Raw genomic sequence first — 15,676 nt, 5'->3', positions numbered from 1 at the left:
TCCCTCGTGGCTATGCCACTATTGATTTAATCGAATTCGGATCCTTGTAGAGCCGCAAACTCTACTTGGGTTAGTGTACACCAATGTTAGACCGAGTGTCAGCGTACGGGTTGGCCGGTCTAGTGACCTGGATTGCGGCCGCATTCCTTGTCATGTAGAATGAGGATATGGTAAACGTCGATGAGAAAAATGGTTGCGCGACCGTGATATTTGAGAAAGAATATATTTTGGTGCCTCGGGTCTTTCTAAAGTTAAAACCCCGACGGACACTTGAAAATGGCATGATAATTACTAATGTTGATAAAGCTGTTTTCGGCATGAGTCCAATGAGTATGTTTATAGTACTCAGCCCTGCATGTGTTTTCCCTATGTGCAGGTTGAGCGGTGGCGAGCGGGCAGCGGTGTTGAGTAGGAAATAATATCATGATCTGTTGGAACTCTAAGTGTCGTTGTGTCTCCATACATAGCTTCACTTCTCTCTTGATCGCTTCCGCTATATTATGAAAACTTGTGATCTTTTGGTTGGGTGGAATACTTTTATTTCGTGGGAATTTTTAGATATGGTACAGTTGAGAATATTTTGGGAAACTTTGATAAGCATTTATTGTGATAGCCTTTTATTGGATTTCCTTGCTAAGACATTATTCTTCTTCTATTTAATTGTTCATTAAATGCTTTGGTTAAATCCCTTTTAAAATGGAACCCTAGCCTATGATCTTTGATGCATTTAAGTCCGCCTAGTTAACGATCGCCGTATTTATTATACCCTAAATGGGCGGGTCGTTACAGTTGGTATCAGAGCCTCAGTTCTTTCCGCTCTGGACCCAAGAGTCTTGTTGAATTAAAAATATGAAATTTGTGTAAATTATTTAATGGATAATCGTCGAAGGCTCAACACCGCAACTCGTCTCCGCTCAACCACGATGAATGAGGTAACAAGTATCTCTTGAATTTTGATTTGAATTATGAAATATTGGAAGTGAAGCGAAGGGGAGTTGTTGTGATATTTGGAAATTTGCGATGGAGTATAAAAATGATGATTATGCATGCATGTGAAATTGCAAAATGTGATTATGCACAACAAATGATAAATGTTGTTATGCAAGTGATTATATGTAGAGACTGTTATGAGTTGAATGAATAAAACTCTATGAAAATCCTATATGATTGTGATTTGCGTGATATGTGATGAACGACATATATGAGAATGAACTTGAACATGCTGCTATACATAGTTGTAAGTCGTGTCGTGAATGAAAATTTTGTGATAATATCGAACTTGGAGGCATCAAACGCCGAATATGAGGCGAGCGAGTTATGAGAACGAATTGCGAATCATCGAAGCGCGAAAATATATATATATACACACCTTTTGGCACGGAAAGGAAATTCCGTTATTTCTTGATATGATATTACCTTCACACCTCCGTCGTTCGACGCATACACACACATATATATATATATACCCATCGTACTCTCAGCATCAGTTGAAATCTTATACACTATCGATATTTTCTTCGATCCTTGATCTGATGCTGAGATTTCTTTTGTAGATGCCTAATCATTATTACGCACCGATGCGCGATCGTTACACGAAAAACAAGGTTTTCCCTGTCGAAACCTACCAAGAGTTTGAGTGGGATGGAAAGTCCTTTCTCCTAACCTACGTCACTGAATTCTACGATCGCTGGATGGATGCATACGCGTATGGAGGAGTTACCCATCACGCGGGGATCTCGAGATTGATCCACACTCTGCCGAGTCCTTGGAGCGAATGGACTGCCCAAGCTGCATTGCCATATACATGGTTCAGTCCGCCGGAGTATAAGCCTCGAGGCGATATAATCGGCTTGATAGGAGTGCTACTCCCAGCTATGGCAACTGCGAGGGATGGACCGCCGCTTAGTCCCCCAGCGCACAAGTATCCGCCAAGACAGGCTCGCCGATGGAGGTATCGTCGCGATAAGGAGCCGCATGTTGATCGTGTCCCTAATAGGCCAAGACTTAAGGCTAATGCGGCTAATCCTTTGATCATCCACGGGAATGTGGAGGACATGCGTGCGATAACTCCGCCGCCCCCGAATGTTGGTGAATATGGCGAGAATGAGGGACTGGACGAGGAAGGACCTGCTTTGGAAATGGATGAGGACGAGGACCCCGAGGAGGATATGAACGATATCGACTAGAATTGATAGTCGTGGAATATTTGTTTTGGCTTCCCCCATATTTTTGGATTGATTTGTTGATTTTTCTACCTCATGATTTTTGCTACTCTTTCGTTTTCTGCATTGATACTAAGACCTCTATGAGGCAACGTTTTTTATTAATATGCCATGGGGAGATGTTTATTTTGATTCAATGGATTGCCTTTCGTACATGGTACAAATTATCTATCACTATGCTATCATGCCATCACATCATGCCTCTTGTCGCACCACCATTTTTGAATACCTTATGGCGCCCTGTACTCGCCACTTAAAGTGTACGACTGCTTCTTAAGTGCAATTGCCTTGATGATATGGAAACATTGATCTTTTGATAACCTTGACGCAGCCAATTTTTGGTAACAATGTTATTGACACTACTCTTTGCAATCCGTCTACGTGACGAACTTTTGATATCTTGTGCTTGGCCATATACTCTAAAACAATTGACCCATGAACCTTGTTATTCAACTATACCACGTGACTATTGTTAGAATCATGGGAATATTTTTGTTGATAAATCAGAATGCCACCAAGACGCCACCGAGAACCAACTCCTCAAACGGAGGAAGAGGACAGCGTGTCACAACCCATCCCACATCCTCCGCCTCCGCCGCCTCCGGTCGATCGAGAAATCATGAAGTTATTCTTGGAGCAAAAGCCACCTGTGTTTGATGGATTGGGAGAACCGGCCAAGGCTGAATCTTGGATCCGGGCAATAGAGCGCATCTTCGCGATTTTGAGATGCAACGATAGAGAACGCATGAGTTGTGTGACCCGTCAGCTGACTGAGGCAGCCGACTTTTGGTGGGATACTAGAACGAAGACTATGCCACGAGACCAAGTAGAGGCGATGACGTGGGAAGGTTTCAAGACGGAAATATACAACAAGTATATGCCGAAGAGCTATCGAAAAGCAAAGGCATCGGAGTTTCACAATCTGACTCAAGGACGCATGACGGTGACCGAGTACGATCGAGCTCTCAACAGCATGACCCGGTATGCCCCCGACCAAGTCGACACCGACGAGAAGCTATCCGACAAGTTCCGTGAGGGACTAAAACCCGAGATAAGAATGTCGTTGGCCAGCCGAGGGAGACTCCCCTACACCGAAGCGTTAGCACTTGCGCTAGATATTGAGGCAGCAATGCCTAAGGAGAAAGCTAAGGAGAACACTACCTCGTCTTTACCCCCCACCGCACTACTCCAGAGAGAAACGGAAGTGGGATGAGCCTAGAGCTTCGCACGATGGAAAACGGCACAAGTCGAGCCAGCATCGATCTCCGCACGAAGGAGGGCAGCGTACGTCTAGCCAGAGAGGAGACTACCGACCGAGGGCACCACAATGCAATGTGTGCTCTAAGTACCATTTCGTAGAATGCCGATACCAGAACGTGATCAAGTGCTACACTTGTGGAGGAAATGGTCACTTCTCTAGGGAGTGTCCAAATAACAAGGTAGGGTCGGGATCGAGACGGAACGATCAGGGATCCCGTCAATCGGCAAGGGCACCGCCGAATGAATCGGGAGGAAATCGTGACTCATCATCGCGGCAACAACAACCTCACCGCCCTAGACTTCCTCCCCAAGCTAGAGCGTTCGCGCTGGAACAAAAGAAGCCGAAGAAGGAACAAGACGATCGTGGAAAAGGAAATTTGACAGGTATGAGCGAAATTCTCAACACCCCTGTTGTTGTGTTGTTTGACACGGGCGCATCGCACTCGTTTATATCTGAATTATGTGTGCGCACTTTGAGCTTGCCTACTAGCAAATCTGAACGTAGAATGATGGTGTCCTCACCAGTAGGAGGAATGATAGAAATATCTAGAACGTGCTCGAACATAGAAATTGTTATGGGAGAAATTAAGATAGTTGCTCATGACTTGCGAGTCATAAAAATGGAGGATATCGATATAATCTTGGGAATGGACTGGCTGACAACGAACTTTGCGACGATTCGTTGTAAGGAGAGGCAAATATCTCTACAAGCTCCGGGAAGCGAACCACCATATACCATGGAATCTCGACGAATCGGCGAACTGCCATTATATCCGCGCTTCAAGCGACCACAATGATGAAAAAGGGGCGAACTGCCTATCTTGTCTACCTCCATGGAGAGGAGAAGGACGAAAAGAAGATGGAAGATGTTGCTGTCGTGCAAGAATTTCCAGACGTTTTTCCAGAAGTGTTACCTGGACCACCGCCAGATCGACAATTGGAGTTCACGATTGACCTTGAACCGGGAGCTGCACCCGTATCAAAGGCACCATACCGAATGGCGCCAAAAGAGTTGGAGGAACTAAAGATACAACTCCAAGAACTCATGGACTTAGGTTTCATTAGACTTAGTGTCTCGCCGTGGGGCGCACCAGTACTTTTCGTGAAGAAGAAGGACGGATCAATGAGGATGTGCATCGATTATAGGGAGCTAAACAAGTTGACTCTTAAGAACAAGTATCCACTGCCAAGGATAGATGACTTGTTTGATCAACTTCGAGGAGCATGCGTGTTTTCAAAAATGGACTTGAGGTCCGGATATCACCAGCTACGAGTACGAAGGGAGGATATACCCAAGACTGCGTTTCGTACAAGATATGGCCACTACGAGTTCGTTGTGATGCCGTTCGGCCTAACGAATGCCCCAGCGGTGTTCATGGATTTGATGAATCGAATATTCCATCCGTACTTGGATAAATTCGTTTTAGTCTTCATAGATGACGTGCTAGTCTACTCAAAGAATGAGAAGGAGCATGAGGAGCACCTACGAATCACGTTGGAAACGTTGAGGACCGAGAAGTTATACGCCAAATTCAGCAAGTGTGAATTCTGGCTAAAGGAAGTGAATTTTCTAGGACATATTGTGTCGGCAGAAGGAATCCGAGTGGACCCCGCCAAGGTTGAGGCGGTACAACGATGGAAGTCGCCTTCAACACCAAACGAAATTCGGAGTTTCCTGGGATTGGCAAGATACTACCGAAGATTCATTAAAGGATTCTCCAAGATAGCGAGACCAATGACGCAACAACTCAAGAAGGGAGTCAAGGTGAATTGGACCCCAGAGTGTGAAGCAAGCTTTCAACTATTGAAGGAGAAGTTGACAACCGCGCCAGTGTTAGCTGTGCCCGAGTCTGGAGTGAATTACGTAGTTTATACCGACGCTTCGAAGGTTGGATTAGGATGCGTATTGATGCAAAATAATAAAGTGATCGCCTACGCGTCACGACAATTAAGACCACACGAGTTGAATTACCCAACGCACGATTTGGAGTTAGCAGCAGTGGTACATGCCCTAAAGATTTGGAGGCATCATCTCTACGGAGTTAGGTGTGAAATCTTTACGGACCACAAGAGCTTAAAGTATTTCTTCGAGCAGAGAGACTTGAATATGCGACAACGAAGATGGCTCGAACTAGTGAAGAAATGATTGATTGGGTGTGAATATTTGATGCGGAGAAATATAATTGTGGGTGAATTATTTTCCTAAGGGATGAGTGAGAATTAAATAGGAGCATTATTTAATATGTGTGGAATTTTCGGCCATCATGATTATTGGAGAAGAAATCCTATTTTTTCTTGGATTTAATTATTTGTTTGGGATGATTATCCAAATTAAATCCAAAGTCCAAATACTCTATAAATCCTACATGGAATTTTCGAACCACCACTTTGATTTTTCCCATGAGATTTTTGAATATCTCATATATTGGAGAAGAGGGAATTATTTATATTATTTGATCCCTTATTTATTCTATTCCATGAATAAATATAAATATGCTAGAATATCTTACCATATCTTGCCAAATCTAAGAAGATATTGCATATCCTAATTAAATTAGGATTTGAAATTCAAATCCCTTGGAAGATTTGAAAAAGTCACGCCTATTTCCTATTAAATTGGGGAGTTTAATTATTATTTTCTTGCTCCGTAATATTTTATTCTACTCCGTAAAATATTTGAATTTAAGTATAGGCTAATTAAAATAGCCTAAATTTTCGAAATCCTCCTAATTCTCAACGGCTTCAACGCCAACTACTCTTCAAATCTCTTCATATCTTCTCAAATCTCTAATTTATTTAATTAGAGATATTATTATTTGGCACTCTATAAATATAAGAGAGAGATCAAACCCTAGCACAAAAAATCGGCGCCCCACTTCTCCCAAGAATTTCGAAACTTCTCCCCCACTCTCTCCAAATTTTCTTCAAGTTTTCTTCAAGATTTCTTCATCAATTGAGAAGAATTCAAGTTGAAGTTCAAGATTTTATTGAAGAATCAAGGCTATAACTTGTTTCTACCGATTGTTCTTTTGGAAAACGTACTTTAATCTTTGATCTCCTCTTCTTCTACCGATTAATCGGTGTTCTTGAGTCCACATGCATTTAGATTGAGTGAAGGGGAAATAAATTGATGAATTTTGGGATGCATGGATGTGTGTGTGTATGTGACCGTGTGTGTGTGTGTGTGCGCACGCCTCGGTCGGCGTGCACATGTGTGGTGATCGTATACGTGTGTTGTGTGTGTGGAACACTCATGCGTGACACGATTTAATGGTGAATTTGGAGTTGTTCATTGAATAAGAATGACATACTGATCATACTTTGATTTTGATTGATGATTTTGAAAATAATCGATGGGAAGAAGGGAAACATGGGAACATGCATGATTTTGAAATCAATGATTGAAACTGATTTGTGATACGCCTAATTTAAAGGTGATACTTCGCGCTCTCAGCGTGATAAACAAGGAGAAGAGAATACTTTCGAGATAAGCCAACGAGGTGGGCTTTCTTTTAAAATAAGGACATTGTCCTAAACTGATATTGATGAGAATGAGATATGTGTTATCATGCCTTGATTTGTTTTGTCGTGCCTATCCCTCGTGGCTATGCCACTATTGATTTAATCGAATTCGGATCCTTGTAGAGCCGCAAACTCTACTTGGGTTAGTGTACACCAATGTTAGACCGAGTGTCAGCGTACGGGTTGGCCGGTCTAGTGACCTGGATTGCGGCCGCATTCCTTGTCATGTAGAATGAGGATATGGTAAACGTCGATGAGAAAAATGGTTGCGCGACCGTGATATTTGAGAAAGAATATATTTTGGTGCCTCGGGTCTTTCTAAAGTTAAAACCCCGACGGACACTTGAAAATGGCATGATAATTACTAATGTTGATAAAGCAGTTTTCGGCATGAGTCCACTGAGTATGTTTATAGTACTCAGCCCTGCATGTGTTTTCCCTATGTGCAGGTTGAGCGGTGGCGAGCGGGCAGCGGTGTTGAGTAGGAAATAATATCATGATCTGTTGGAACTCTAAGTGTCGTTGTATCTCCATACATAGCTTCACTTCTCTCTTGATCGCTTCCGCTATATTATGAAAACTTGTGATCTTTTGGTTGGGTGGAATACTTTTATTTCGTGGGAATTTTTGGATATGGTACAGTTGAGAATATTTTGGGAAACTTTGATAAGCATTTATTGTGATAGCCTTTTATTGGATTTCCTTGCTAAGGCATTATTCTTCTTCTATTTAATTGTTCATTAAATGCTTTGGTTAAATCCCTTTGAAAATGGAACCCTAGTCTATGATCTTTGATGCATTTAAGTCCGCCTAGTTAACGATCGTCGCATTTATTATATCCTAGATGGACGGGTCGTTACATGTACGATATTATACTAAAAACTAAAAAAAATGACTTTGTATTGATATTTTATGTCGACGATGTATGTGAGGTTAAGAAAATGATATTCCTATGGATGGAAAATGATATTGTGTTCCACATAAAATTAAAATGCGTTTTGCTTTTGATGGAATTATGTTTCATACTGAATTAATATTTTTAAATATGTGAAAAAGATGTTGGTCTTCAGTAATAATGAGCAGTGGAAAAACGATAATATGTTTGTTGTTTTTGATAGAATGTTGTTTCTTAAGAAAATGATACTTTTAGTGAGCGGAAAAATTCCACATTATTCTCTTTCTTATTTTACCATTTCTCCACTTTAACTATTTATTATTATTTTTATAAAACGAGTGTAGAAACGGAAGTGTGACTCCTAACGGGGGACGGAGGGAGTATATAATATATATTTAATTATATATGCTACCGTTTTCTGACCATTGGTTGAACCGGTCCGACCAGTTGAACCGTGAACCAGTAGCTACGCCAGTTCACTTACCGGTCCGGTTTTTAAAACATTGAGAGAGGAAGAAATGATGGTGGAAGTAGTGTTAGTAAATTGTGAGGTCCTTGTTATTAGTAGTTTAAAACTTTTTAGACTATGTCTAATTTTAGGGAACGAACCAAAATCGATAAAACTAATCAATTTTTTAATGAAGGAGGGAGTATTATTAATTACTCCCTTCCCAGATATAATGAATATATGTGGTCAAGTTGCTCTTATTAAAGAGTTAGTATACTTTAATTTTTAGTGATGAATCTTCGATTTCTTTTATATGGAATGATCATGTATTGACTACTAGAAATAGTGATAACGATCCAATTATACAAGATTTTGCTTTAACTTTATTTTGTTTCCAAATTTCCTAATTTATTTTCTAAAGTACTAGTATCTTTGTATTTATGATAATAATGCATAATTAAAGTTGAGAATCAGATCTATTTAGCATATTATTTAGACTAATTCTATTTGCATAATTATCACATATATCATGCTCAAAACTTGAAATAAACATGTTTTAGATTAAATTAAAACCTAAAACATGTTTTTCTACGGAAAAGAATTTATATCTTCTTGATTCTCTAGAGAATCGAAGCTTGCTTGCTACTTCTCCATGTAATGGAATGTTTGGTATGATAACTCATCTAGGGATGGAAATCTATGAACAAAATTTTTGTTCATAGATTTCCATCTAGGTATCCCTAGATGAGTTATCACCCCTACCAATCGTTCCCGAACTATATTCCAATATCAGCGTGGATTGATCTTATCAAAATATCGGACTTGAATAAAGAAGAGGCAAAACTCCCACTTCTTGTGACACTCAAAAAATTGGCGCCTCATATGAGGAGAGGGGGACGAAATTATTGGGTATTACTAGGGTTAGGTTTTCTCTTCTTTATTCTCCTATTTATATTATGTTACTTATTGAGCTCAGACAGAGATTTATGGAGGTTTGATGCAGGTCACTTCCAATTAGCTTTAATCTGATTAAACTGAACTCCGATTTAATATAAGCTTAAATTGGAATATTATTATCAGCCACTACAGTAGTAATATTGATTTACCCATCCAAATCCGAAATTACAAGTAATTTAGGTTTCCTCGATTGAATAATTCATTACCGCGCTTAAGATTTAAATGTCCATTAATTAATTGAAGTCTGCTATGAACTTAATTAATTAATATATTATTTACTCCAAGGGTGGAATCAGCAAGAAATGTTTGTTTATTATTCATGGAATAATTAAATTTTAACTAGCTAGGTTCTGAATAATAAAACTTTATTTCGAGCTCCTCTTGAGAACATTATCAAGCCAGACTTACCTGGGGCGCAATTTCATATATTAGCAATCCTAACATCGCTAGATATTAATTACCACTACCCTAAATATCAGGATTCTTGGGTTGCGAAAAAACCCGCACCATTTGATAAATCAAAATAATGCATAATCAATAACGTATGCCCAATGCTAAATATATTGATTAAGAAATGGTAGTTTATCAAGACCTTTGTCTTTTAGTAGATAGCATAAAGACTTGTCTAGCTGTTAGATCCGTTCAGTGTTATATCACACCAATGTCATCTTATTTCGATAAGGCTTGGTTGTGAAATTTTGCAGCCATTCACGATAGATAGTTAAAGCCTACCTTGGTTGTGAAATTTTGTTTTACTTTGTTCAGAACTGAGACTGTGTTACCTTAAAGTGGATGATGCCCACTGGCTACAACCGGTCTACTAAAACAAAGACTTGGACTTGTTTTGTTTCTTACACATGTAAATATATTAAAAAAAAACCATTAAATGTAAAAACATAACATCATTATTGGCTCAACTTATTTTTAACACAAGTATATCTGCAAGTGTACGGGGCTAATGTAGCAAACAGTAAGTAAGAGTATCGTATCCACGGAGACAATAAGTGTCAACCTAAGTACCACGAACCAACCTCAGCTACATTTATCAGAAGGTTTTGTTTTTCTAAATCTACTTAAAAGCAAAGTCAAAATAATAATTGAAACAAGTGGAAACAACTTAGAGAGCTAAAAGTAAACAAAAGGTAATGGATGTAAATCAAGGATGAGGAAGGTAGAATCCTACGGGATCGACAACAACTATCATATGCTCAACTAATTTCCAAACTATGCTAACAAAGGGTCTCAAGGGTTATTAATCTATCACTAATGTAAAACCATATCTTCTCTCGAAGCATATAATTTGTAGATTGCTATCTAGAACCGAAGTCTCATTCCTACAACTAAGGCAACAACTCCTAATAGCTCCTAAGATACTTAGCTTCATTTATCAAATCTCTATATTATATTGACAAAGGCGTCAATTTCTTCTCTATCAAATTAAACTACTCAACTTCTCAGTTATTGTAGTAAAATCCACATGCATTTATAAGTTGAGCAGTCAAATATATGTATAAGCACAGAAGAAATCAAAATAACCACATGAGCCAGGCATAGAAAAAGAAAATCAATTAAACATAAGAATCATTGTATCTCCCCCGTAGAACTCTACAGAGGATTTAGCTACTCATGTTCATCACAAAAGTCAAAGAAACATTCAAAGAAATATTCAAAAATATTATTTGAACAAAAATAAAACTAAATATGAACTCCTAGAATTGGATTGAGCGGATTGGAGGCCTCGTCTTTAATCTTGCGATGAATACTCGTCTTCTGCTCGTTCTTCTCTTCTTCCTAGGTGAAAAACTGGTATTTTTGGGGTAGGAGGCGTGTAGAATGATTTGGGAGGCATTTCCTAGGCATATATATACCGAGGGTCGACTTTGTGACATACTTGGATTTTACATGGTTTTAGAGGGTGGTTTTGTATGAACTTGAGCATATTTCGTCTATTATTAGGCGTGTTTATATCTACTTCTCTATTATGTTGGTATGTTGACCATTTTGTTAAGAATGTATAGAAAAAGGTACAAAATATGTGGATGTGCAGCAGCCTTGGTTTGAGACAATATTTACTGGATATTTTGAAGTTCAATCAGCCCCCAATGCATATCAATCTCTTCTTCTTCGAAAGAGCTTCACGTGGGTATCTCGCACGCCTCAATCGGAGTTCGGTAGAAGAAGTTATGGCCGTTATACGAACACTGCGCTGTCCAGAAATTCCCACCAACCCGAGTGAATTATTACCCTATAATTCCACCCGGCCGGGTGGCGTAATTATGCCTGCGAGATTCCAGAGAGTACCAAAGAAGTCCCACCCGGCCGGGTGAATTTCCAGTGGATTAATTCCACCCGGCCGGGTCCGTCAATCTGACGTTTTTCGATAAGAAGAATTAGGTCAATTCTAGGTCAATTCTATTTTTGAAGGGGGGAATAAGAAGGAAGAATTATGTCAATTCTAGGCATTCTCTACAAGCGACAAAACACATCTCTCTCTTGGTGAAGAACTCTTGGAAGAAGATTGAAGATTCAAGCTTCAATTCTTCTGCCAATTGCAATTCGGATCATGATTTCTATTGTTTTACTTAGTTTCTTTTTGTTTTCTACCATGAATATTAGTAGCTAAACATCTTTTATGTGGAATTCTTAGTGAAGATGCATTGATTTATAATTTTAATCCAATTGACTTCGTTTTTATCTTGCTCTTGCAATTGTTTGAATTATTCTTGTGCTTTTTCCTAACAATTGCTTGATCACCAATTGGGAGTGTAGGGTTTCTTAGAATAATCGGGAGATGAAATATTTAACCTTGAAAGAAGAATTATTCACACCCTAATTCAATAAAACTCGGGAGAGTTGAGGTTTTGAGTGGGATCTTTAATCTAATCGAACTATTAGGAGTTAGGTCTAACAATTAGAAGGGGGCTTCAATTATTACACCTAATCTACGGATTTCTCACCTCGGGAGGGGGTTTAATCTATATTTGTGATTGATTCAACAATTCTGGAGACTTTAAATGGTAAATCGGTTTCAATTGGGTTAGGCTATGAGTTGTGCATCGGATCCTTGAATTCTGCATATTTCTCTATCATTTTACAACTTGCTTATTTATTCTCTTGTTTAAGTGTTTATTTTAATCTCTGAATTTATATGCTTTTCGTAGTTGTTAGAAAAAAAACCCAAAACTCTTGATCGTCTGGATAGTAGTTGAAATTTGTTCGTGGTACTTAGGTTTACACTTAATTGTCTCTGTAGGATACGATATACTCTTGCTTGCTGTTTGCTACGATAACTCCGTACACTTGCGGGTATTATTTGGGTAAAATAAAGTATAGTCAAGTTTTTGGCGCCGTTGCCGGGGATAATTTTTGTGTTATATAGCTTGATATCGTGATAATAATCAAGACTACTACTTCAGACATTACTGCTTTATATTTTTTTCTTTTCTTTTAATTTTTCGAGTTCTCACAATTGTGTTTCTTATTCAGGTGTATGCACACACGTTCTAAAGGCTTGCCTCTAGAACCTTTCGACTCTGAGATCGAAGCATCGAACCGGAAGAGGAACGCATATAGGAGACTCACAAAGAAGATTCAAGCTTCTTCGCCAAACCGCGTAGGAGCATCTTCAGATCGGAGGGACCTCTCGCCTATTCGATCACCAGTCCAGGATCATATTCAGCTTGATCCTGATTCTCCTATTCTGATGGAGAACAATGGCCCACCACCACCTCCTCCCACTAATGCTGAGCTCCTACGATAGCTGGAGGAGTTGCGCCGACAGGTTAATCGTGAACCAGCTGTGCCGGTGCAAAATCAATATGTATACCACGGAGTGGCAAACCCAATTGTCTTCAACAATATTGACGTCAACAACTTTGAGCTGAAACCAGGACTGATCCAGATGGCGGAAAACAATGCTTTTAAGGGCAAATCCTCAGATGACCTTAACAAGCATATTACCAAGTTCATTCAGATCTGCAACACGACGAAAATGAATGGAGTGACAGATGATTAGATCCAATTGAGACTGTTTCCTTTTTCTTTGGAAGATGCAGCAAAGGATTGGCTCGAGAGTTTGACACCGGGGTCCATTAGAACATGGGACCAGATGGTCCACAAATTCCTGGAGAAGTTCTACCCTCCTAGTGAGGCTATTAAGAGGCAACACGAGATCATTGCCTTTCAGATGATTCTTACGGAGACTATCAGAGATGCATGGGGGAGATTCAAAGCCTTGCTGAAGAGGTGTCCCAATCATGGTCTGTCCCCAACAGTGCAAGTCATTACATTCTTCAAGGGATGTATACCTGAAGCACAACGGGAGTTAAATCTTAGCGCGGGAGGTAATCTTCTCAAGAAAGCAGAGGAGGAGGCGATGAGAGTGATTGAAGAGCTTGCATCCAGCGATGAAGGATGGAGCAACGAAAGGAGTAAGGTGCATAGGGTGGCTTATACCACAGATCATGATACAATGAGCACCCTATCCGACAAGCTGGATGCCTTAACCATGAAGTTCGACTGCATGGCGATGGGGCAACCGTCTCAAGAGCCCCAAGGAAGTATGGAGGATGTGAATTATGTGAAACAGGGGGGTAACAGGTATTACAATAACCCACGCCCGAACTTTAATGGGGGAGGATACAACCAATATGGGAACAAGGGGCATCCCAGTCTCTCTTATGGGAACCACAATAATGCTCTGCAGCCTCCTCCGGGACTCACAGTTTCTGATGGAATGATGAACGACCCCAAGAAGATGACCACGGAGGACATACTCAAGTCCTTCATGCTACAATCTAATAAGGTCATGGAGCAGAACAATCAAAGGATGGAGAAGGTCGAGGCGGATGTACAGGGAATGGCCACTCATTTGAAGAACATTGATATTCAGATCAGCCAGATTTCCCAGACTGTGAGCACTCTTACGCAACCAGGAAAATTCCCTTCTACCACTATCATCAATCCCAAGGATTGCAAAGCTATACATCTGAGGAGTGGAACAAACTACGAGGGACCTTCAATGCCATCCGAGAATGAGGGTAGAGTAGCAGAAAAGAGAGCTGAAGAGGAGGAATTGGTCGAAGAAGATGAGACAGTGCAAATTTCTACTCCACCTAAGGAGCACACCACTATACCTTCACTCACACCACATACAGCTCATACTACAGCTGAAGTGAGGATCCCTTATCCTCAACGTGTTCAGAAGAAGAAGACAGATGCTCAGTTCTCGAGGTTCTTAGACATCTTCAGGAAGGTGAACTTAAATATCCCATTGGTGGAGGCACTTCAAGAAATGCCTACATATGCAAAGTTCCTAAAAGATGTGCTCTCCAAGAAGAAGAAGTGGACTGACTATGAGACGGTGAACAAATCTGAAAACTGTAGTGCCATAATTCAGAAAAAGCTGCCTGCCAAGCTTAAAGATCCTGGGAGTTTCAACATCTCATGCGTCATTGGAAATGACAGACAGACAAAGGCACTTTGTGATCTGGGGGCGAGCATAAATTTGATGCCATTATCATTTTTCAGAAAGATGAAGATCGGCACTCTCAAGCCGACTACAATCACACTGCAGATGGCAGATAGAACCATCACCTATCCTAAAGGAATTGTTGAGGACGTTCTTGTGAAGGTACACGACTTCATATTTCCCGTCGATTTTGTAGTGTTGGATATGGAAGAAGACGTGAATGTACCGCTTATCCTGGGGCGTCCATTCCTTGCAACGGGAAAAGCATTGATAGATATAGCGAGGGGAAAGCTCACTCTTCATATGGGCAACAAACGCCACATCTTATCTATCTACAATGCTATGAAGAGTCGTGAGGAAGAGGAACTGGTTACGAAGAAGGAGTGCAAAGCTGTGCATGTTGTAGAAGTCCAAAAGGCACAAGAAATTGAGTCCACATTTGGGGATTTTTCTTTGCCGCAGTGGATGTTTGGTTCATGTGGTGGATCAATTTCTAAAGGAAAGGCTGCATCGAGAACTGAGCATCTGTCTTCTTCTTCTGAACACGTTGAGGATAAGGGATCCTCACTTCAGCTGGAGTATGAGCTGTATGTGGTGTGAGTGAAGGTATAGTCGTGTTCTCCTTAGGTGGAATAGAAATTTGCACTGTCTCATCTTCTTCGACCAATTCCTCCTCTTCAGCTCTCTTTTCTGCTACTCTACCACCCTCATTCTCGGATGGTATTCAACTCCTTCTTAGGTTGGGGAGTTGAATGCCTAGAATTGACCTAATTCTTCCTTCTTATTCAGATCACCAATTGGGAGTGTAGGGTTTCTTAGAATAATCGGGAGATGAAATATTTAACCTTGAAAGAAGAATTATTCACACCCTAATTCAATAAAACTCGGGAGAGTTGAGGTTT

At 40.2% G+C, this 15,676-nt stretch overlaps 1 protein-coding gene across 1 annotated transcript; it reads left to right on the top strand.

Moving 5' to 3' along the window:
• The first annotated feature begins 13,679 nt into the window (after nt 1-13,679).
• LOC148931198 (uncharacterized) lies at nt 13,680-15,374 on the top strand. Its single transcript, XM_089066751.1, has one exon. The coding sequence runs from the start codon at nt 13,680-13,682 to the stop codon at nt 15,372-15,374; it is 1,695 nt and encodes a 564-aa protein (XP_088922877.1).
• The last annotated feature ends 302 nt before the right edge of the window (nt 15,375-15,676 follow it).

The sequence above is a fragment of the Salvia hispanica genome, chromosome 3, assembly GCF_029641045.1.
Source record: "Salvia hispanica isolate PSC_SH4W2 chromosome 3, Shi_PSC_v1, whole genome shotgun sequence".
NCBI lineage: Eukaryota > Viridiplantae > Streptophyta > Magnoliopsida > Lamiales > Lamiaceae > Salvia > Salvia hispanica.
The sequence above is the reverse complement of the archived record's forward strand: the minus strand, read 5'-3'. Positions and strand labels throughout refer to the sequence as shown.